The sequence below is a fragment of the Wyeomyia smithii genome, chromosome 2 (assembly GCF_029784165.1).
Source record: "Wyeomyia smithii strain HCP4-BCI-WySm-NY-G18 chromosome 2, ASM2978416v1, whole genome shotgun sequence".
Classification (NCBI taxonomy): Eukaryota; Metazoa; Arthropoda; class Insecta; order Diptera; family Culicidae; genus Wyeomyia; species Wyeomyia smithii.
The window spans coordinates 121,279,480-121,301,701 of NC_073695.1; the positions used below are offsets into that span (position 1 = coordinate 121,279,480).

The 22,222-nt window shown below is 37.3% G+C and overlaps 1 protein-coding gene across 1 annotated transcript in view; it reads right to left on the reverse strand.

Moving 5' to 3' along the window:
* Positions 1–1,915: 1,915 nt before the first annotated feature.
* Positions 1,916–22,222, reverse strand: part of LOC129724545 (dendritic arbor reduction protein 1) — a 179,606-nt gene continuing 159,299 nt past the window's right edge. The window contains exon 6 of the mRNA XM_055679532.1: positions 1,916–6,734. Coding sequence (XP_055535507.1) covers positions 6,547–6,734 — 188 coding nt within the window. The 3' untranslated portion in view covers positions 1,916–6,546. The remainder of the gene's footprint in view (positions 6,735–22,222) is intronic.

Below are 22,222 nucleotides of genomic sequence, written 5' to 3' on the forward strand. Positions count from 1 at the left end.
TGAATATCTCAAAGAGTACCTTTCTTAGAAATCACACATTGAAGATTATAATATGTACTACTATCTGTCAAAATTTGGTGTTAGTGAAATGAAAAACAAAAAAGTCATGAGCGTCTGAGTATTTTGACATTTTCTACAGATATTTTTTATTATTAGATATTCGGCGCATTAATAAATATTTTACTCATCAGTCGCATTTTTAGACAGGCCCTTTTGAAGCAGCACTCGTGGATCTACATCTACATCTAATTCTGTAATATTTAAAAAAAATCTTTTTATCAAAGAGGAACAACTAAACAAAGATTCTGCGAAACCGAAAAATGATCGATCAGCATCAATTTTCGAAGTATCGTAGACTGCTTCAGGGGCAAGATAAACAGCGAAAACTGTCTCTGCTCAATCTCTCGGCTCCTGGTTATCTAATAAATCTAGATTTACTTGATGTAACCACGTACTGTTTAAATTGGTTATCTTGTGAGTTCGTTTTAATTTTTCAACTTTCTGATAATAGGTTTCACCAGTGAGTTACGCAGGGTCAGTATGAAAACGCTTGATTATGGTACAAACACAGCGAGTTGGATGGGTATCATGCTCTTAGCGATAATTTTTCAAACAGTGTAATGTGTAGCTAAAAAAACCATTAAACCATTAAAAAAAAGTTCAGAGTGAAAATGTCGAAACATTCAAACGGTCATAACTATCTTATTTTTCATTCCAAATTTCTACAGATATTAATACACAATGTCATCTTCAATGTGTGAAAAAATTAGATTCATCTATTAAAATAAATAAAAAAGGTACTTTTTGAGATATTTAATATTTTGACAATTTGGAAAATTTGGACCAGAAAAACATTTACAGTGTATATATTATTTCCAGAACCACAGTTTCATTACCAACAACTTTACTTAGAGACTCCGTTTCAATCAAACAAACCGATTTTCTGATGTGGAAAATTTTATCCATCAGTCACATTTTTGAATAGGTTTTCTTAAAATAGCAGTCGTGAGTCTACACGAAGAACTGATATCATAAAATGACCTCCATATCAAAAAGGAGCAACTGTGCAAAGTTTCAGCGAAATCGGAAACGGTTGATCCGGTTCGATTTGTGAAGTAGCGTGGACTGCCTCAGGAGCATTTCAAGTTTCGTATGATTGGTTCAGTGTTTTTTAATCTCAAAGTTTTAAATGCTAGTTTGTAAATAAATTTCAATTATCAAGAATTTTATTCGCATATGATATTTTTTCCTATTGCGCAATAAGCAGTCTAAAGATGGTCAATCGTTTTGTACAACTTCTATGCTAGCTGGCTCACAACCACCTTTTATTTACGATCAACAGGATAACGGAAAACCTATTAAACCTAATGATTTTGGGCTCAAAAACTAAAATACACCAGAAAGAACTGTGACTTGAAAAAAAATGTTGTGAGTATTAAAAATCAATTTTCTGGTTTATTTTTGGAAGTTATAGTTCATTAACTTGGTATAAGTCTATGATTTAATAATGTTTTTTATACGTTTTCGACGTGAGTTTCAAAAAGATTAGTTATACTTCATAAGTGAAAAACTTTTATTAATCAAAACGTACATTTTCAAAATCAAAGCTGATCGAAAGGATATGTCCCGAGTTGAAAATATTTTATTGAGAATGATTTCATTTCTTCCATATACATTCCTAAGAATCAAGTCGGATGTAAGTTGTTGATAATGTCACCGCTCTCATTAATCCGTCGTTAGTGAAAGTTTGATAATAATTCAAGTTTTAATGAATAGATCGTTGAAATATATTCGTATTTCGGGTTCGGACAGAAGAAAGCAAGAACGATCACTTTTCAGTGTATTCAATTATTTCTCTATAATAAAACAATGTTACTTCATTTTAAAACATTCATATATTTGGAAACACATGTCTAGTCGACGGGTCTTTTCTTACACATTAAAATCCATTTACTCAAATCTATTTACACTTTTCGAGAAATTACTATTATTGAACGCAGCGTGAAAAAGATATACAAAACATATTTTATTTTTACGTTTATTTATTGTGAACAGTCAGTAAACTCACGGGCGAAAGTATGGTTCATTGTACTAAAATCACACCAAATAAATCGTTATTACTGTTCTAGAAAGTTTATAGTGCTTGCCTTTGAAACACAAAAATGAATAACTTCGAAAGATTATACCGAACGTTTTAATAGTATGAATAAATGGATGAACAAAATTAAACAACAAAACTATACTCAAATTAATTAAAAGTACGGAAGATTGTTTGTGCAAGGCAATTCTAAAAAAGTAGAAATATAAATCTATTTTGTAACTTTCTCCATGCAAATCAGTACACCTTAATAGTGTGGTGCGGCGAGTAATGTTTCCATTCTGGAGCTGTTTTAATTAGTAATGACAACTAAAAACACGACGTTTTATATATTAATTATTTTAATGAACTCGTGATTTATGATGTAGGTAAATGTGCATTACAACACTTACTGCCGAGCGGGATATTAACACAGGAATCAGCCCAGGGCAAGTAGGCATTGGTGTAGATACGTGGTAACATCGATTTTTTATTATTTAAATAATTTGGATTGATTTAGTAAATATAAACGATTTTGTGAGCTCATATGATAGTTTTACCTATTGGCAATTACTTGAGGACGAAAAAACATATGCGGCTATCTTAGGTGAGATCGAATAGTTTTACTAAAAAGTGAATCAATACATAACATAAAAAACTATGGCTTTTTTGTTTGGTTCCACACATCGAAGATAGTGAGATTGTATTTTATAATAAAGGAACGATAGTGACTTTTGCGAAGCGGCTTTCAAAAAACATAACTCTTCATTCATGAATTTAAAACAATTCCGAACATAATGTGTATGCAAGTAAATCTTCTTCATAGATTCTTTTGCTTGCGGTATGGAATTAGCTATATTGGTGATGATTGTCTGAATATAATATATAATTTAATAATTTTAGAATAACTACCATTTAAACAAGAGATTAAATACCATTTTCATATAGTTTTGTCATGAATAACTTTGGATTTCTAAAATCAAAACATTTTACCAGTTATATATGGCAACACATGCGTAATTTATAAATTATTACCATAGCATATCACCATATTACTTGTATGATTATGTTATAAAACGAATACTAGTCATGACGACTGGTGAATACTTTTGTTTTAAATACGGAAATTCGAGTAAGGAAATGCGTCAAACACTACCCAAGCAACAAACTCAGTTTTTGTCAAAAGCTTGATGCATTATAGAACCCAATTGTGATGCGAAAAAGAGTTGCAGCTCCTAGTTTATTACACTAAAGTCGCTTTTTACGCGGGGGATACGTGCCGCGTAAAAAAACCGCGTAAATTCCGGAATCCACGTAAAAAAACCCGCGTAAACTCCGGAATTCGCGTAAAAAACCTGCGTTAATTATGCAATCTGAGTGAAGAGAAACCGAAATCCGCCCAAAACATACCGCGTAAATTCCGGAATTCGCGTAAAAAAACCGCGTAAATTCCGGAGTCCGTGTAAAAAACCGCGTTAATTCCGGAATCCGCGTAAAAAGCCGCAAAAAAAACCCGCGTAAAAAAACCGCGTAAAAAGCAACCTTAGTGTATACAACTAGTGCTGATAAAATTCATTCTCCCCAACAAAATTCTTCGAAAATTACAGCCAATCATTTTCAATTTTCACTTCCAACTATCGCAGCACTCTTTCAGATTCACTAGATTTTCGTTCGAATCCAATCAACTGATCTTTACTGTTCCTTCGTCAAAGCGAAAACGAAAAACAAACAGCAAGCGTTATCAAAACGAAACGTCAAAACTGATTCAAGCAAGAGTGAATCCAAGAGAACAGTGGTTAAAATGTATCCCCATTTAACACAAGCGTTCGTTTACTCTGTTTTTGTTCTTTAATGCCGGTTTGTTTTTGCTTAGCATGAAGGAAAACTATGTGATTGCAAGCAGATAAGTGTTCTGGTTGCGGCTGTGTCATTTTATTCCCTCATTTTCCAAAATTGCAGATTGAGATTTTGCCAAAACCAGGAGAAGCGGTGGTTGTTTCTGGGGTGGCACGTCGTTTTTAATATGGATGATACAATTGCTGTGACGCAGAATATCTGCAGCGCAATTCCACAAAAAACGGGCAACCAATTTAATCAACCATTTTTGATTTGTCTGAAACTTTGCATAGACGTTTCTATAGGCAAAAGATGTCATTTTGTGCTATTTGTTAAATTTTTAATAATATCTTTCCGAAAAAAATATACACTTCAATAAATAATTTCATCTTTCCGAAAAAAATCTACACTCTAAAAAATATATTGAATGTTTGAAAAAAAGTTAGAAATTAAAAAAAGCTCACTTTTTTAAATCTTTTTTATTTTTATAAAAACTACAAAAGATTACCTGAACAATGCAATCGGTCCGATCATGGTGTAATTCGGGAAAAAAAATTATGATTTTTTGGAATTTTTTTTAATTTTATTTTCGTAGAACATTTTTTTCAAGAAAAATTAATATCTACAACTTTGCCGAAGAACATTTCACGTAGAACAGACACCTACCATTAGATTTCTGAGACTTTTTTACTCAGAATAAGATATAATTTGACGACCACTTTAAGATATTAGCGAATTACCATTAATGCTCAAAAATAATCGATATTATTTTGCTTTGTGAAAAATATACTGAAACTATGCCAAACCCGGTTTCGTAGAATCACCGTTTTGAACTCAGTTTTTGTCCGATTTAAGATCTGTTTTTTCCAAAAGATGGGTAAAAAGATGCTTATATGTGTACAAACTCTTAGAATTTTGATATTTGGCCTCAAAACAAAATGGCGTCGAAAAAACCACAAAAATTACCGGTTTCTCAAAAATTCAAAATGGCGCCATTGTTGCCCCTTAAGTTGAAATATGTTCAAACTCGGGGAAATTCAGTTTTGCATAAAAATGCACAAAAAAATGATATATAGAAGCCAAGGCAGAAAAAAAGTCAATTTTTGTTTCACTGTGTTATCAATACCGTCCCAAAATAGCATTTTTCTTTTTTAGCTTCTTCATTTTTAGCATTTTTCATTTTTAGCTTCTCACAAATGAATCGTTTTCCAAAAAAAAAAAACCAATAGCACAAAATGGCATCTTTTGCTTATAGAAACATCTATGTGGATCTTCCGGAGCCAGTTTCTTGTGGCGTAATATTTTTGTCCATTGTTGTCGTCGATAACTATTTCGTTCCATTCAACCAAAATGAACCTCACCGAAACACTTTTCACTGACACTGACCGATGACTTGACAATCTTCGTTAACGAATAACGAAAGATCGAAGAAAGAGTATATGAACATTGCATGGAAGTGAAATATTCCATAGGCATAGTAAAAAGAAATAAACTGATTTTGCTGTCTTGTTTCCATCGCATGAAATATAATGAGATGTTTTGGCAGTAACCTTCCATGCAAAAGGTGGGAAGGGAGAACTCTGAAAGGATTGTAAAAAATAACGTTTATGGATGCTTTTTTCACTTTCACTCAAGAGTGTCAACAAATATCAACCCGTCAACAATGGAAAAGTGCTGCAGATGATGATATTTTTGTAGTTTCGTTACATAAGATTTAAGAATGAAATAGCAATGTGAATAAAATGAAATGTGAAATCAAATGAAGTTGTAAAAACAACAACATTGGTTCAAAAAGATACTTCGTATTAAACAAAACAAAATTGCATAGTTACAAAAATACCGCAGCTGGTGATTCTTTCAAAATTGTTTGTTAGAGTTTCGCCAAACTTAATCGCTATAGACTAACATTGTTTGGATCAATACCTGCTTTTACATAGCTGGCAAATATAACAGCAACATTTGACGATATAAATTTATCTTGTTTTTTTTTCTTGTCCAACATCACATTCAAAATTTATGTGCTCCACCCACTAAATGTAGTTTAGTGTTAAAATTCCTTCGACATGTTTCAACAACAAAATCATCTTTGTAAATTATGTTAATGATGTTCAGTTTTTTGAAGCAAGGTGAGAATTCCGTTATTGTTTGTATTTCTCCATTTGTATTTTAGTAACAAAGATGCCTCTTAGAACCGTAGCGTTTGGTCAGAAATTTCCAAATTTCTATTTTTTCTTTTTATCCGCTATGATTCATGCTTGGGTAATGTACACAAATGATTATAAATATGAAATTGTTTGATGCCGACACATTGTCACCAACTTGAGATCCAGATTGACTTTTATGTACTTAACCGGCACAGAATAGGATGACAGTTTCTTTGAATCGATTGTTAAAATAATCATTAAATTCACCCTCATTTATGGGAACCAAACAAAGTGATTTGAAAACAAACAGAAAAACGAAACAAAATTCTTAACTATGCAAGGAATAATTACAGCATTAGTATCTACTGCCTGAAAACGATGGAACTGGGACTTGCAGTAGCTTAGAGAGACCTGGATGTGGGTCAGCAGTGGAATCGCTTTAAGCCTGATGCAGCGAATGCGTTTAGTTACGAAGGATTTGAAGATGTTTCATTTGTTTTTTGGTAAGTGCCGTTTCATATGCAGTGCCAGATGATCGCTACGGGCAAAGCTTCTCTCACAAACGATGCATTTAAATGGTTTGGCTCCTGTGTGTTTGCGGTAATGCCTCGTAAGCTCATCGGACCGCGCGAAACGCCATTCGCACTCTGGCCACTGACAGGTGTATGGTTTTTCGCCTGTGGAAGATAGAGACAAAGAATATTTAAATACTTGTACTTTTGATTCAATATGCGTGTAATTCAATATGCTGTAGTAAAGATTGCTAACGGTTTGTCACGAAAATACTTTTTCGAAATTTCAAAGAAATGTACTTTTGACTTGTCAGTCAAATGTAATGGTAATAAAAAAATCCTACTTCCTACTATCCTACTAACTTTTTAATAAAAAAATGTATCAATTGCGTTCTTTACGCTTGAATTTGAAACAAATGTGCATGCTTGTCATGCGCCGCCGTATTCGTTAAATATATTCTACACATTGCGGCTCGGTAACCATAAAGGAAATCGCAGCAATGCAATTACATCCGATGTATTCTTCACGTCTTCTCTTAAGATACGAAGGCGAGATTTATGGCTATTTTAACGGCTATGACGGCTTTTAAATATGATTGCAAAACCTGTGAGTAACTGCGATTGTGAATCGTGGGGATGGGTGAATAGTTCGAGCACGTTAGGTTAGCTATGGAGACTTCTTGCTCATAGAAAATAGTCGATTAGTGTAATGATTTGCTGCTGGCAATGCTGGAGGTGAACAGAACAATATCAAAATACTTTATGAGATGGAACGGAAGCCGTGGGAAAAAAATAATTTGATAACCGACAGATAAATTCTTGAGTGTTTTCAAAAAATCCCTGTGCTGAATATTCTACAAGAGACATTTCATAAAAATAGAGATTAGTCATTCTCCCTGTCGTGGCGAAAACGTGTAGGAAAGATATATATTTCAATCTAAGTCGATTTAACGTGCGATTGTAAAAATTTAGTTATCCACAATACGCTAAACAAATTGTTCAATCGATGAAATGATCACTATCTCTTGCCGGGGGCACCTTTGTTCCAATAAAGTTCACCCCACGATAGCTGTCGTCGAAGTCTTTCGTTTATTATACGACCCTTGAATAGCTTATACACAAAAAAAATAGTTGCAGTGAAAGACGAAATCAGATTGCGCCTTGCGTCCCGTTCATCGTTGAACAGCTTGAACCAGCATTTCGATGCTGAGGTGCGATTTCAACATGCAAACAGGACAGGCCACGGTCGCCATCATGAACATATTGCATCATCGTTGCATCCAATCCCCATCTAGTAAGCAAACCGGCAGCAGCAAGCACACCATTATTTAGCGTGAAAATCGACTCCTCGCGTCGAGAATTCCTGCCGCGGCCGAGCTAGACAAATCTCGATCCTATAAATCAAATTTCCCATCGTGTCCCGTGCTGCTACACTGTCGACTTGCTATATGGCAATTACGCAGCTATAGTTAGAGTTTGGCGGCTCGGTTAGTCGCGGACGACATTGATCGTGGATGGCAGCATAGAAAAATATGCGCCCCAGATTCCATGGTCAGCACGTTGTTGCTGATCGATGACAAGATTCTACTAACTTTATGTATAGTGGATTGAAGCGCGTGTCGTTTTAGTATGCAACGGTGGAGCAGATACCTATTTAATTATAAGTGACCGTGTTGATGACCCATCAGGGACTGTATAGGAACGTAAAACGTTGACAGACCTCCAGGGGAGCTACCGTTCTAAAGGATTAATAGTTTCTACAGTTTCGTTGAAATAATTGATTAATAGTTTCATCTGCGTCGGACCACCACTAGCAGGAGCGCAGCTAATTAAATATCGAAAATCTTCGGATCGATCGAGAAAAGTTACACGAAGGAGCGGCGTTTGAGCCTCCGGAATACTCTGAATTTACATTTGAGGATTTTTATAAAGCTATGTGGAATATGTGCAATTATTAAATAATTAATGGCTAACCAGAAGTTGTTCTCGTTATGAATTTTACCAAATTTCGACACCAGCACGTTTGTGAAATCTATACAAATTGCTTTGCTTTGTAAATTGCTTGTCCAAACAATTGTGATTTAGTCATTATTTGCATTGTGCAATTTGAATAAAGAAAATAATAATTGTATATTTATTAGGGTGGGGAAAAGTGATCGATTTTCCAGAACCAAGTTTTTTGGTTCTTTTTGGGGCCCCAAACAACCCTAAATTTACCGGAAGTCGATTGGTTTTGTTTCCATTTGGCGTATTGCTTTTAAAATTTGTATGAAAATTTATATGGGAAAACCTACTTTTTTGTATTAACCTTCCTAGAGAGCTCAATAATACTCTAATAATGCACCACAGTATGTTAAAGTATAGTATTTTAGATGCCTAACAACTTTTCAGAAGACACTGAAGAGCTAGAATGTCCCTAAAAAGAACTATAGCTGTTCAAAGTTGAGTATGTCGATTTAAATGCAGAAAATCTTGTTTTCTGCCAACATTACCAATGTACCGACGTTAGTAGGATTCCCATCAGAAGTAACCTGTGGTAACAAGTTTATACACTCACTCAGCTGGATCAAGCAATCAAATTTAGGTCAATATTCTAGGCGTAGGTAGAATCTACAACGTGTTTCAGAGGTTTGTTCTGATGGAAATCTGACTGACGCCGGTACACTGGTAGTGTTGGCAGAAAACATGATTTGAAACATTCGACATAATCAACTTAGAACAGCTCTAGTATTTTTTTTTCTGGAACACCCTATCTCTTTAGTGTCTTCTGCCAAGTTATTAGGCATCAAAAAACCTACCATTTGAAGTCATGAAACTTATGGTTTGAGCCATTTTGAGCTCTTTAGAATGGAAAATGCAAAAAAAGTTTTTTCCATACAAATCTCCATACAAATTTGAAATGCAATGCGCCATGCGGCCCCAAATAGAACAAGAAAAACTTGGTTCTGGTTTTCTGCTATCAAGTTTCGTTTTTTTTTCTATATAACGATTCTCCACCCTAATATTTATACACAGATGTATTTATACGTCCTAGAAAACTGTATAAGATTGAACATTCAGTTTTTGGTATTAGTTTTATTCAATTTCACATATTTTTAATGGTCAAATTGGGTTAATTTTCCAACAATGCGTGTCTTTATAACTTAGCATATAAAAATTCGTTTTTTTGATAATCTTTACTGAAATTATCTAATTCTGACTATTAGCAACTTATTCCAGTACCATTGAGAGAGCTTTTAATTTATGCTCGGCAACTTTGTGCAGCAACATTTTGGGTACCGTAAAGCCTGTATCAGACTAGCCGCTGCAGCGGTCGACCGCTACCGCTCCGTTCTTTTTCGACCAATCAGAGCACAGCGGTCGACCGTCGCTTGTTGATGTTGCAAAAAATAGAATCATTTCTATTTTTGCCGCCAACCGTTCCCAACGGTTGGCGACTGCTGTCATTGTCATGGCGAAGGCAAACGTGCTTCTTCACACCTATACAAATTTACACTAGAGACTTGTCAAATAAAAAAGTGTGCTTCTCGTTTTAGCACGCACGACAGCCAGTCAAAACATTGATAGCACCGGCAACGCTGGTTGGCAATGTCAATTTTCGACCAACGCAAAAATGAACCCAACTTTCCACTAATTTAAAGCCGCTGGGCTGGATACCTTTAATATAGCATTTTTTTAGGACGCCTCACGGTCATTCATAGCACCCTGTTTTTTATGGATTGTGTTATTTTAGTAGGGTGAAACGAGAAAGTGTCGTTTTCGAATGCATATATAATAACCTTTATACTGCTGAACTAAAATGTTTCGCAAACTAGTGATATGACATATTTGTTTAACAATAAACAAAAATTAAGTTGAAATGCAATCGAGTCGAATGAAATACTGTCTAAAGAGCAGAGCAGAGCACTTACTATGATGCTGATTTGGAGTCTTCTAAAATCAAATTTACTACTGAATAATTTTTACTGACTGAAGACGGCATCATAATTTTTTCTTTCGAAAATAAACTGATCAAGATGTAATTTTGACGTTGGACTAACGTTTATCTCATCTGAAGTACCTGCACCTGAATTTGAAAATCTAGTAATTCAACCAGGGCAAACCAGGAAAAAGTGGTCAGGTTTTGAGCGCTTATATATCAGTCATTTCTTTTCAGAATATCGAGGTTGTGGCATCAACCGATCAAAAAAATTTTTACGATTAAATCTACGGTTGAAAAATTGGTAAATAACTTCGATTGTCTAAATCATACCGAGCCACCAATCACTACCTCTCTTCTCAAGCATAGCCGATCCTAACGGATACAACTGATCTGACTTTGTAAATGATTAGTTGTTGTTGTTGTTGTTGTTGTTTTACTTTCCTTGCTATTTCCTATTCTTCTAAACTCCTCCCTCTTTCCAAATAACTGACGAAACCTAGATATAAAAGGTACCATTCGAACATTTCCATTCCAAAACTGTACCGGTATCATGCGCACGCCATCGAATTGAATTTCTCATTCGTGCGTTGGCTGGTAAAGCGAACGGTTCTTTCTGAAGCAGCAGAAAGCTGGTGGTGGTTAATATTGGTCGCTTTTAAAAGCGCATGTCATCGAATTAAATTTCTTATTCGTTCGTTTGTTTAGATTGCTATAGCACGTGAGTGGGTAGCAATACTGCCGCTCATAGCAAGTCCGTCCCATTTGCGTTTTGGTGCTGATGAGAAAACAGCAATTAAAAATCGTAACGCTGTAGGTGAAATTTTGCACTCAAATGCTTTTTCAATCAAGACCAACAATAAAATTTAGTACTGCAATGACAATCTAACACTTTTGCATCATAAAACTTGCAAACACACCTGAATTTGATTAAAATTGGTTGAAAATCATATACTGGGACGCACATGCGATTACTTTTACGGTACGTAGCCAGAATGATAGCAAGTCAGTCTCATAGCCAGCTACGACCGGTGATGAAAAACAAACTACTGCAAATCGATGGCGATGCTATAGCTTGCGTTTGGAATGAATCCATCGCTGGTCAATTCATAAATGACCTTCTCTCGTGCTTTATTGAACAAGTTTTTTGTGAGAAGCATAACACAATGTACCAACTGCGCCGCTCAAAATAAAATTAAATTTTGTTTTTACATTTGATACTACTGATAAATTCGAAATCAGTTTAGGTGTAAGAACTTGTTCCAAATTTTCCTGAGAGCGGTCACACGTTCGTGACGGCGGACAGCTTTCACGTAGCAGGGGAAGCAAATATGAAAGAACACCTATAGCTTAGGAAAACGTTTGCTCCGTTAATAAACAGCTAAGTAGCGTACCGAAGTATTTGATATGACTGACAAATTCTTCAAAACGAAATTCACGACAATAGTTGAACAATTCTTGCCCACGTCTTTACATGAAATACGAAAAGTAGCATTTACTAAAGAGTGCTTTAACTAACAATACAGTGATACACCTAAAGCGTTCACTGTCAACAAACAACAGCTGAAAGAAGCTACTGGTGTAAACTTTGTCTTAAAAAAAACATTGTACTATAAGCTAGAGCCACACGATGTAGCACGCGTAAAATTCAATCAAACCTCCTATCGATTATCACTTGGTACATCCAATTCTAAACCTGAAGACCATAAGTTGTGGTAAATATCACATTTTTCATAATCATTATTGGCTGTGGGGTTAAATTGCGAAGATTTTTTCAATGGGACCGACTTGCGATCACTTTTGCTATGGGACAAACCGACTTGCTATTTTTTTTTTCATAGTTCCTCAGAACGAAGTATTCAAAAATATTTGTTTCATCGAAAGTAGATATAAAAAGGAATTGATTCCATAAATAAACTCAAAATTGACAAACATGCAATTGGGACGGATTTGCCATGAGCGGCAGTATAGTGAGTGTTAATCGAAGATGTACTGTACGGCAGCGATTTAAACTTCTCCAGCCATTCTTTATTCATCAAGGAACAATACAGTCGATCAATGACCGACGCTTATTTGTTAGAAGTTTCATTTAGATCAAAACAGGTTCTTTTAAGTACTGTAAATTATCGGTTAAGTTTCCATAATGAGCCAACCTAGCATAAGTTTGATCGGTTTAATGTCAAACAATTTCAAATCTTAGAATTTCAGCTTAAATCGTTCTGGTTTTCAATTTCAGGTAGTTTCATTGAGTTTGCTTTTTTCTAAGATAGGAAATTTTTACCCAATTCGATAAATTAAATTATTGTCTTGGTAGAGCAGACGCACGAGCATATCCCACAATAGATCAACGATTCTGGTCGCAGTGAAGAAGTCCGTACAGGAAAAAAAAACCCTCTACGCTACCATCCAACAAAAGAATGTTATTAGTTTTTGTGCGACTACCGACTATTCTCAAAGGACGTAATTTTCGTTTCAACATGGCTTGACAATTCTCAATAGTATAATAGTTCGTATAATAAAACAACAAAAGTGCATTTGGATGGATGCATGTATAATTTTCCAATCAATTACAGTAAGAACAAAGGAAATCGGTTGAAAGCAAACAGACTTATAAACATTGAAAAAAGGATAAATTTCGGTAATAGATTTTCAATATACCTCATATGTGGTAGGCTAAAGGAAAACGTTGATCTACGTTAAAAAGTTCGACAAATCGGAAATTTTTTATATTTTCGCTTGGAGTCCATTGAAAACCTACAAAATTCAAAATTCTACCCTTCTACATTGTTTCTTTGCTGAGAAATATCCTGGTTTATGTGACCAATTACTGATCAGGCTTTCAGGTAACTAATTCTTGAAGATATTTGATTAGATTTGTGATACACTGTCTTACATTCCCCATTGTAGAATAACCATTGAATAATATAGTATACGGATAATAAGAATAATTAATATGTTAACAAAATATTTTCTTGTTTTTTCCTATAGGTACAGGCTCTCTTCGCATCCATGCAATGCTAAGTGTTGTTTGATTTGATTATTAATATGTTTCGCAATGTATTTGCAGATCAGATCCATTCAAATCCAAAATTAATGCTCTATTGCACCTCCGCACTTAATGTCGTTGAACAGAGCGGCAGGGATTGTAAACGTGTGAGAAAATTTACTTCATGAGAAACTAAAATATTGTGGATTTTTCTTATCGATCACCTTTGATCATGAAACGACCGACGGCGGCAACTTGGTAACCACAATAGTTTTGCATACGCGAAAAGGTTAAGCTGTGCCGTTCTGTACAATACATAAGAAATGCCATCAATCTCATAGCCGTAGGGCTATGACTAAATCATCGCAACGAATCGTGCGAGCATTTGGTCCATCTGTGTCTTCGGTGTTGCTGATTCCTGATTTGACGGAGTAGCGTTAAAATGCCTCGTTTGCTATGAAATTCATATTGATTTTCTTGCTGTCGGGCAAGTCATTATTTAACCTTTATTCTTACTTCTGAATTTTAAATATCAGTAGGTATTTGTAATATAATTTGCAATTTTACAATACGTGTGTATAAATATGATTCTTCATTTCTTAGTTATCGATGTCTTATTCGCTAAGTGGAATTGACTACTTAAAGTTGATATTTTCAAGCCGACCTCAACTAAACTGTAGCGATTTCACAGACTTATCGAAACGTTTGCTTTTAACGTTCAAAGTTGAAGTTGAAGGTTAAACAAGTTTTCAGATGATTTACTTTTCACCGGGTAACTCATTTGCGAATCAAATTATGTACAATCAAATAAGAAAGAACAATAATCAAGCCTTTATTGTGAAAACTCTAGATGTTGTTCATTTTGAATAGTTTATTTTTCTTTTTATTTAATATATAGTATTGATAATATCCGAACATTATATTTCATCTCAGACCTGTAGAGTTATTTACTCTCAAATAATGTATGCAACACTTCATAACATTAGGAGTGGATACCACTTTCCGCAATACTAAGCATTTTCTGAATACTGTAATGAACCTGTTTTTCAACAACATATACAGTTTGAGCCCGACAGCCCGCGTCGTGATTTATTGAGATACAGTAGTTGAATTGCTTTTTCTGTCTCTATCATCAATCCAATTAGGTGTGCATTTTTAGTCACAACTAGCTGGAACGAAGGTGCTCTAATTAAGAGAGCGACTGACAGTAGATCTAGCTACATGCTACTAGAGGACCTAATCGAGAAATGGAAACTTGCATGTTTTAGAAGCTAGGCAGTTCATCAGGGATAATCCGCAACATCCACATTTATTTGTCTCTCAGCAGCGTACTACTGTTGGGAATGATACTCACCTCGCCATTCATAGCGTGTTGAGAATAGAGTGGTTCAATATTAACATATTCACTATATGTACAAACTCGAATTAGAAGATTACTTACATAAGAGAAAACTACTTCGATTATGCGTTTAATCCCCACTAAGATTTGGTAGACACTAAAAAAGCGATTTTAATTGTTTGATAAACGAAATTGAAAATATTTGTTTTTTAATATATTATTAAAAGACGAACTAGTTCCAATGAGCACCGACAAAACATATTATGATAAGAAATGCGACGTTTGAAATTTTTGTCAACCAGCATGAAACAGTCTAACTAATACACTACCCGATGAAGTAACTCTTTTATGCCACCGGGGAAAGCTCCATCACCATAACACGATGCAGTGACGGAGCTGTGATCGTATGTTCGACTAACGCCGATGGTGGACTCCATCTACCACCGGACAAAAAAGTTAATTGAAAAATTTCCTAGAACTTAAATTCATTTATATTCGCGAATAAATTTACATTTAAATTAATGTTTGTTTGTGTCGCCCCTCGCTGTCACTCATGTGCGGTCTTCAGTGGTCGGTGGTGGTCGTCGGTATATTACACATGTATGTGCAATCGATACCCTGATCATCACCTTGGGCGTACTTCGAGAAGACAAACGTAGAAACAGAAACCAATGGAGACCGATAGCGCATAAAAAAGAGCCTACCATTGGAGGCTGTCCGTCGTTTGTCACCCAGGTTTGAATTAATGGCGTGATATGTAGTGCTACCGTTGCCATACAGCAGGCGCGCTCCGTTCAACTACATTTGAAATGGAGAAATTGTAAGCCCGAACTTTGATTTTTATTTGCTCATTTACGTTTTGGCACTAATGACGCTGGTCTGGACATGATTCAATTACAAGTATTTAAATAGAGACAAATCAATATGTTAAGCCACTTGAATACAAGAGATTGGAGCAACTTCTTGTGCGACTAATCATCTCGCTCACACCGTTTATATACAACTAATATATTATGGGTATTCATGTCGAGCTCGAAAACAAATACCCAGCCGTAAAAATACTCACCTCCATTGACGAGTAATGGAAGATACACAGTTTACGGCTGGGTATTCGAATACGAGCTCGATGTGAAGACCCCTATTGTATTTTGGTCGCTGTTTAGTAACTAATAACATAGGCGTAGTCAGGAATAACTAGGATTGAAGGGAGCATTCCTTTTTAAATTTTATAAGTTTAATTTGAATTGATATTTTTTTTATTGTTTTGTTTTTTTTATGACAACGAATTACTAGAATTAAGATAATAATTCAAAAATGTGATGAGAACTCGATAATTTAGCATTAATGTCTAGAGTCATCCTTTTCTCAAATGAAAACATAACTCACACCCAACTAGGATAAAATCGCCAATTGTTACAATTATCCGGCAAATCGAAGAAAACGATAAAAAGAGCTACGCATTTGAAAATATTGGCAGCGATTGTTACACTTGTATCATTCATAAACAAAGCAAAGCCTTGGTGCTATATCCCGTATCGGAACTTTGCCTTCTGTTTATTTTACACAGACTTCGCAGCCAACTGTTTAATGTACAGGACAATTGCGGGCTGGCGCTACGATCCTACTGACACCAACAGTCTCTCCCGAGCCGAGACTAGAACCTACGACGACTGGCTTGCTAGGCCAGCATCGCACCCCAAGACCAGCTGGAAGAAGCCATTCATAACACAAGTAAAAAAAGTGTCAATAAATATATTTTCCATATCCGTCAATAACCAAAGACTACATGCTTTTAGCACGATTACATTTAATAAATACGTGTTTTTTCTTCTTCGTGTCAAATGACAAGCAGCTTTCATTTCCCTTTTAATTTATGCGTACTCTAGTCATTAGCACACGCATTCAACTCAATAAGGTAGGTATCTAAATGCACTTTCGAAAAGTACCTTTTTTGCGCATACTCCCTCAGGGCATCATCAATTATGGCTCTCGGTCGAGTTGACTCACTCGCTCTCTCCTTCTATGTAATCAACACGCCTCTCTGTTTCGTCAAAATATTGGCACAAAACATACAGATTTCGAGCCCACATTCGAGGTTTTCATTTGAATCTGCATCCTTGGTGACGTCTAATATATGGTGAGATGCAAAAAGGTGAATTGCACATTTCGCAAATAAACTTTGTACTAAAATGCCTTTGAGGGTATTGCTCCCACACGGCATCGACATTTTGACTGGCGCAGTATAGTAAAACCCTCGGCAAACATATGCCATTGATGTAACAATATAGTATTCAAGACAAGGGAGTTGATGGGATATATGTCATATTTCCGAGTTGTACCGCAATTAATTACTAGTTATTGTTTTTATGCTAATTTCTTTTAAGGACGTATAGAGGTAATTTTAACACTATAATGTGTGTTGCTGCATTGTGCTTTGGTAGTTACTGATTGAATTAGGGTAGTTTGGGGTAATTTGGACCCGCTAAGAAAATTATTTCGTAGCCTGAGTTTTCTATCCCATGAACGTAATGTATTATAGTAATATTGACCTGTTTTATATGTTTTTACACGAAAAATTATGATATTGAGGTCAAAAGAACGAAAAATTAACGAAATTCAAATTGTGATTTTCGGACATAAAAAAATCGTTTGGGGTGAAATGGACCAGCTATTGAGGTAATATGGACAGTGTTTGGGATAATATAAAATTGTGAGTTTTATAGTATCAATGTGAGCAACCATTACACAGTAGAAGGTGGTATTAGGATTAGGGAATGATAATAGCAATTCTTGGGCATTGCACAGTGTTTTTACCATAGGCAAAAAAACACCCTTTTCCAATTATTCAAACTAGAAACTAAGTATGCGATCGTGTGTCGCGCGCGCGTTTGTGTGTGTGCGTGTGTGTATACGTGTGTGTGTGTGTGTGTGTGTGTGTGTGTGTGTGTGTGTGTGTGTGTGTGTGTGTGTGTGTGTGTGTGTCAGTGTCAGTGTGTGTATGTGTCAGTGTGTGTGCGTGTGTGTGTGTCAGTGTCAGTGTGTGTATGTGTCAGTGTGTGTGTCAATGTATGTGATATATTTCTTTTCCCCAAATCTCATGAGAATCAGATGATATTCCAATTTTTTGGCAGCACTTGGAATGTTGCTGTGTCTGGCAATTTCAATGCTTTTTATGTTTAAAAATCACAATTTTAAGCTTAACTTCGAATACCTGTAACTGCCTCAATTTCAATCTGATTTTTGACCAACAAGTTTTGTTTTGAAGGGAAACTTACGTAATTTTTTTCTAATTTTCCAACGTTTACCAAAAATACAACCAGTTATAAATCATTCCGCGTCGAACACTCGACAGAAACGGACGTGCAAAGTGGTCGTTCTATTACAATCCGGTCCGTGTGTACGAATAGCCAAACAAAAGAGTGTATTATTCGCGCTAAAAGCCAACTAGATTGTGAGTTGTGTCGCTACGTTCTGTACCCGGCTCGCAACTTTGGCTGTATTGGTGCAAAATACCAGCTGCAGTTTTGATCTGTGCACAGTGAATAGATCTTTCTAATTCAAGGCCATCAGTTGACAGTCGAGTCGTGCGCTGTGCTGAGTGATCTCACACCCGGCTCACTGCTGCTGGCTGTATTGGTGCTGCTGTACTGGTGCTGCTGGCTGCTTTGGGTGCAGCTTCGAACGATCGGACAACCACTGCTGGAAGGAAGAAGTAAATAGGTACGTGTTCTTGTCGGCGCTAGTGCGCTACATTTAGCGCGATGGATATAGATCCCTCGCCTCCCGTGCCACCATCCCCGAACCCCCCTGACCCTGACCCTTCTGTTACCCTCCCCTGTTCATTCTCCAGTCCCCCCTCGCCCCAGGCTTTACCCGGACGGATCTCAACAGGGCAGCTATACTGTTTATTTTCGTCCAAAGGCAGGAGTGAATTCAAAGCGATTAAACATACTGCAAATTTCTAAAGACCTGACGAAGGGGTACAAGGCCGTGACCGAAATTTCCAAGGTCCGACCTAACAAGCTCCGTGTCGTGGTCAGTGATCTGGCACAGGCCAATGCTATAGCTTGCTCTGAGCTCTTCACACGCGAGTATCGCGTTTACATACCCGCACGAGACGTGGAGATCGACGGTGTCATAACCGATTCGAGTCTGTCTGTCGAGTGTATCCTAAAAAACGCAACCGGTTGCTTCAAAAATACCGAAACACAGGCGAAGATTTTGGATTGTAAGCAATTGCGGTCCATGTCTCTCGTCGGCGGTAAAAAAGTTTACACTCCGTCAGACTCGTTTCGCGTTACGTTTGTTGGATCTGCACTCCCTAGCCACGTCTCGATCGACCGGGTTCGTCTGCCTGTGCGATTGTATGTACCCCGTGTTATGAATTGCACCAATTGCAAGCAGTTAGGCCACACAGCCGCCTACTGCTGCAATAAGGCACGATGTAGCAAGTGTGGGGAGACTCATGCGGAAGATTCTTGCAGTGTTAATGCTGAAAAATGTATTCACTGTGGGGAAAACCAGCATGAGCTCTCCACATGCCCGGTGTACATGCAGCGCAGAGATAAAATCAAGCGGTCACTTAAGGAGCGTTCAAAGCGTTCTTATGCTGAGATGCTGAAGAAGACCGTGACCACTTCTACCATAACATCGAACCCCTTTGATCTGTTGTCCTCTGATGAAACCGATTCTGACGATTCATCAGCGGGAACATCTTATGCCAATCCTGGGGAGTCTAGGAAGAGGAAAAATGTTTCTTCTCCTAAACTTCTCCGTAAAGGTCCTAAGATTTCCCAAAGTGTAATGAAAAGTACGAACAAACCAAACAGTGCTGCGGAAAAACCGAAGCAAACTCCTCCTGGGCTTGCAAATTTAAAGTCCCAGAAGGAGTTCCCAGCACTGCCAGGAACATCTAAAACCCCAGTTGTTCCTTTTGCACATCCAGTTGATGGAACAAACTCTGGATTAGTGAAAATTTCTGACATTGTGGACTGGATTTTTGAAAATGTACCCGATCCAATTAAAATTTTTCTTACAGCATTCCTCCCAACAGTTAGATCATTTTTGAAGCAGTTGACTGCCCAATGGCCCCGCCTTGCAGCGATTGTATCCTTCGATGCCTAATTCAACTGCGTATATGAAGGATTCTATCTCTGTCTTACAGTGGAATTGTAGAAGTATTTTACCAAAAATTGATTCGTTTAAAGTTTTGATAAATAAAAACAAATGCGATGCATTTTCCCTTTGTGAAACTTGGCTTACTTCAAATATTGATCTCAACTTCCATGATTTTAATATTATTCGCCTTGATCGAGACACCCCATATGGAGGAGTACTTCTAGGGATTAAAAAGTGCTATTCTTTCTATCGTATTAACCTCCCCTCGATTCCAGACATCGAAGTTGTCGCATGTCAAATGACAATACAAGGTAAAGAGCTTTGTATTGCCTCAATATATATTCCTCCCAAAGCACAGGTTGGGCAACGGCTACTCTTTGATTTAATAGAACTTCTTCCCTCGCCACGTTTGATTTTGGGAGACTTCAACTCTCATGGTGTGGCTTGGGGTTCCCCTTACAATGATAACCGCTCCTCTTTAATCTATAACCTTTGCGATGACTTCGACATGACTATTTTAAACAACGGTGAAATGACACGTATCCCGAAACCTCCAGCGCGCCCAAGCGCTTTGGATCTATCCTTATGTTCGACGTCGCTACGGTTGGATTGCACATGGAAGGTAATCCTCGATCCTCACGGTAGCGACCATCTGCCTATTCTTATTTCAATTACCAACGGGTCAACTCGCATGCGACCAATTGACATTTCGTATGACCTCACACGGAATGTCGATTGGAAGTTATACGAGGATATGATTTCAAACGCGGTCGAGTCGATTCAACATCATCCACCACTTGAAGAATACAATCTCCTCGCGGGCTTGATTTTCGACGCCGCGATGCAAGCCCAAACGAAGAAACATCCCGGCGTAACGATCAAAGAACGGCCTCCCACTCCGTTGTGGGACCAAGAGTGCTCCGATGTCTACACGCAAAGATCCGACGCGTTTAAGGCCTACCAGAAGGGAGGTATACCTGGCGACTATTTACGGTATTCGGAGCTTAATACCAAGCTTTAAAGCTTGGCTAAAGCAAAGAAACGCGGATATTGGCGTCGGTTCGTGAACGAGACGTCGAGGGAGACATCGATGAGCACTCTTTGGAACACAGCCCGAAGAATGCGGAATCGCGTAACGGTCAACGAAAGCGAGGAGTCTTCAAGTCGGTGGATATTTGATTTTGCCAGGAAAGTATGTCCGGACTCTGTTCCTGAGCAAAACATTGTTCGCGATGCGTCTCCGGGCCACGACGCGATAGAATCACCTTTTACGATGGCAGAGTTTTCAGCTGCCCTCCTGTCCTGTAACAATAACGCGCCTGGGTTAGATAGAATCAAATTCAACTTGTTGATGAATCTACCCGGCAATGCCAAGAGGCGCTTGTTGAACTTGTTCAATAAGTTCCTGGAGCAAAACATTGTACCGCAGGATTGGAGGCAAGTGAAGGTGATCGCCATCCAAAAACCAGGGAAACCAGCTTCTGATCACAACTCCTATAGGCCGATTGCAATGCTATCCTGTATCCGGAAATTGATGGAAAAAATGATACTCCGTCGTTTAGACCATTGGGTCGAATCAAATGGTCTACTATCAGATACTCAATTTGGCTTCCGCCGTGCCAAAGGGACGAATGATTGTTTTGCGTTGCTTTCAACAGATATTCAGCTGGCGTATGCTCGCAAAGAACAAATGGCGTCTGCGTTCTTGGACATTAAGGGGGCTTTTGATTCCGTTTCTATTGACATTCTTTCGGGTAAACTTCACCGACAAGGATTTTCTCCAATTTTGAACAATTTTTTGCACAATTTGTTGTCCGAAAAGCACATGCATTTTACGCACGGCGATTTGGCAACTTTTCGCATTAGCTACATGGGTCTTCCCCAGGGCTCATGTTTAAGCCCCCTTCTTTACAACTTTTATGTAAATGACATCGACGAATGTCTGGCAAATTCATGCACGATAAGACAACTTGCAGACGACAGTGTAATCTCTGTTACAGGAGCCAAAGCTGCCGATTTGCAAGGACCATTGCAAGATACCTTGGACAATTTGTCTGCTTGGGCTTTACAGCTAGGTATCGAATTCTCTCCGGAGAAGACTGAGATAGTAGTTTTTTCTAGGAAGCATGAACCTGCTCAGCTTCAAACACAATTAATGGGTAAAACGATTTCTCAGGTTTTGGTACACAAATATCTTGGTGTCTGGTTCGACTCTAAAGGCACCTGGGGTTGTCACGTGAGGTATCTGATGAAAAAATGTCAACAAAGAGTGAATTTTCTTCGTACAATAA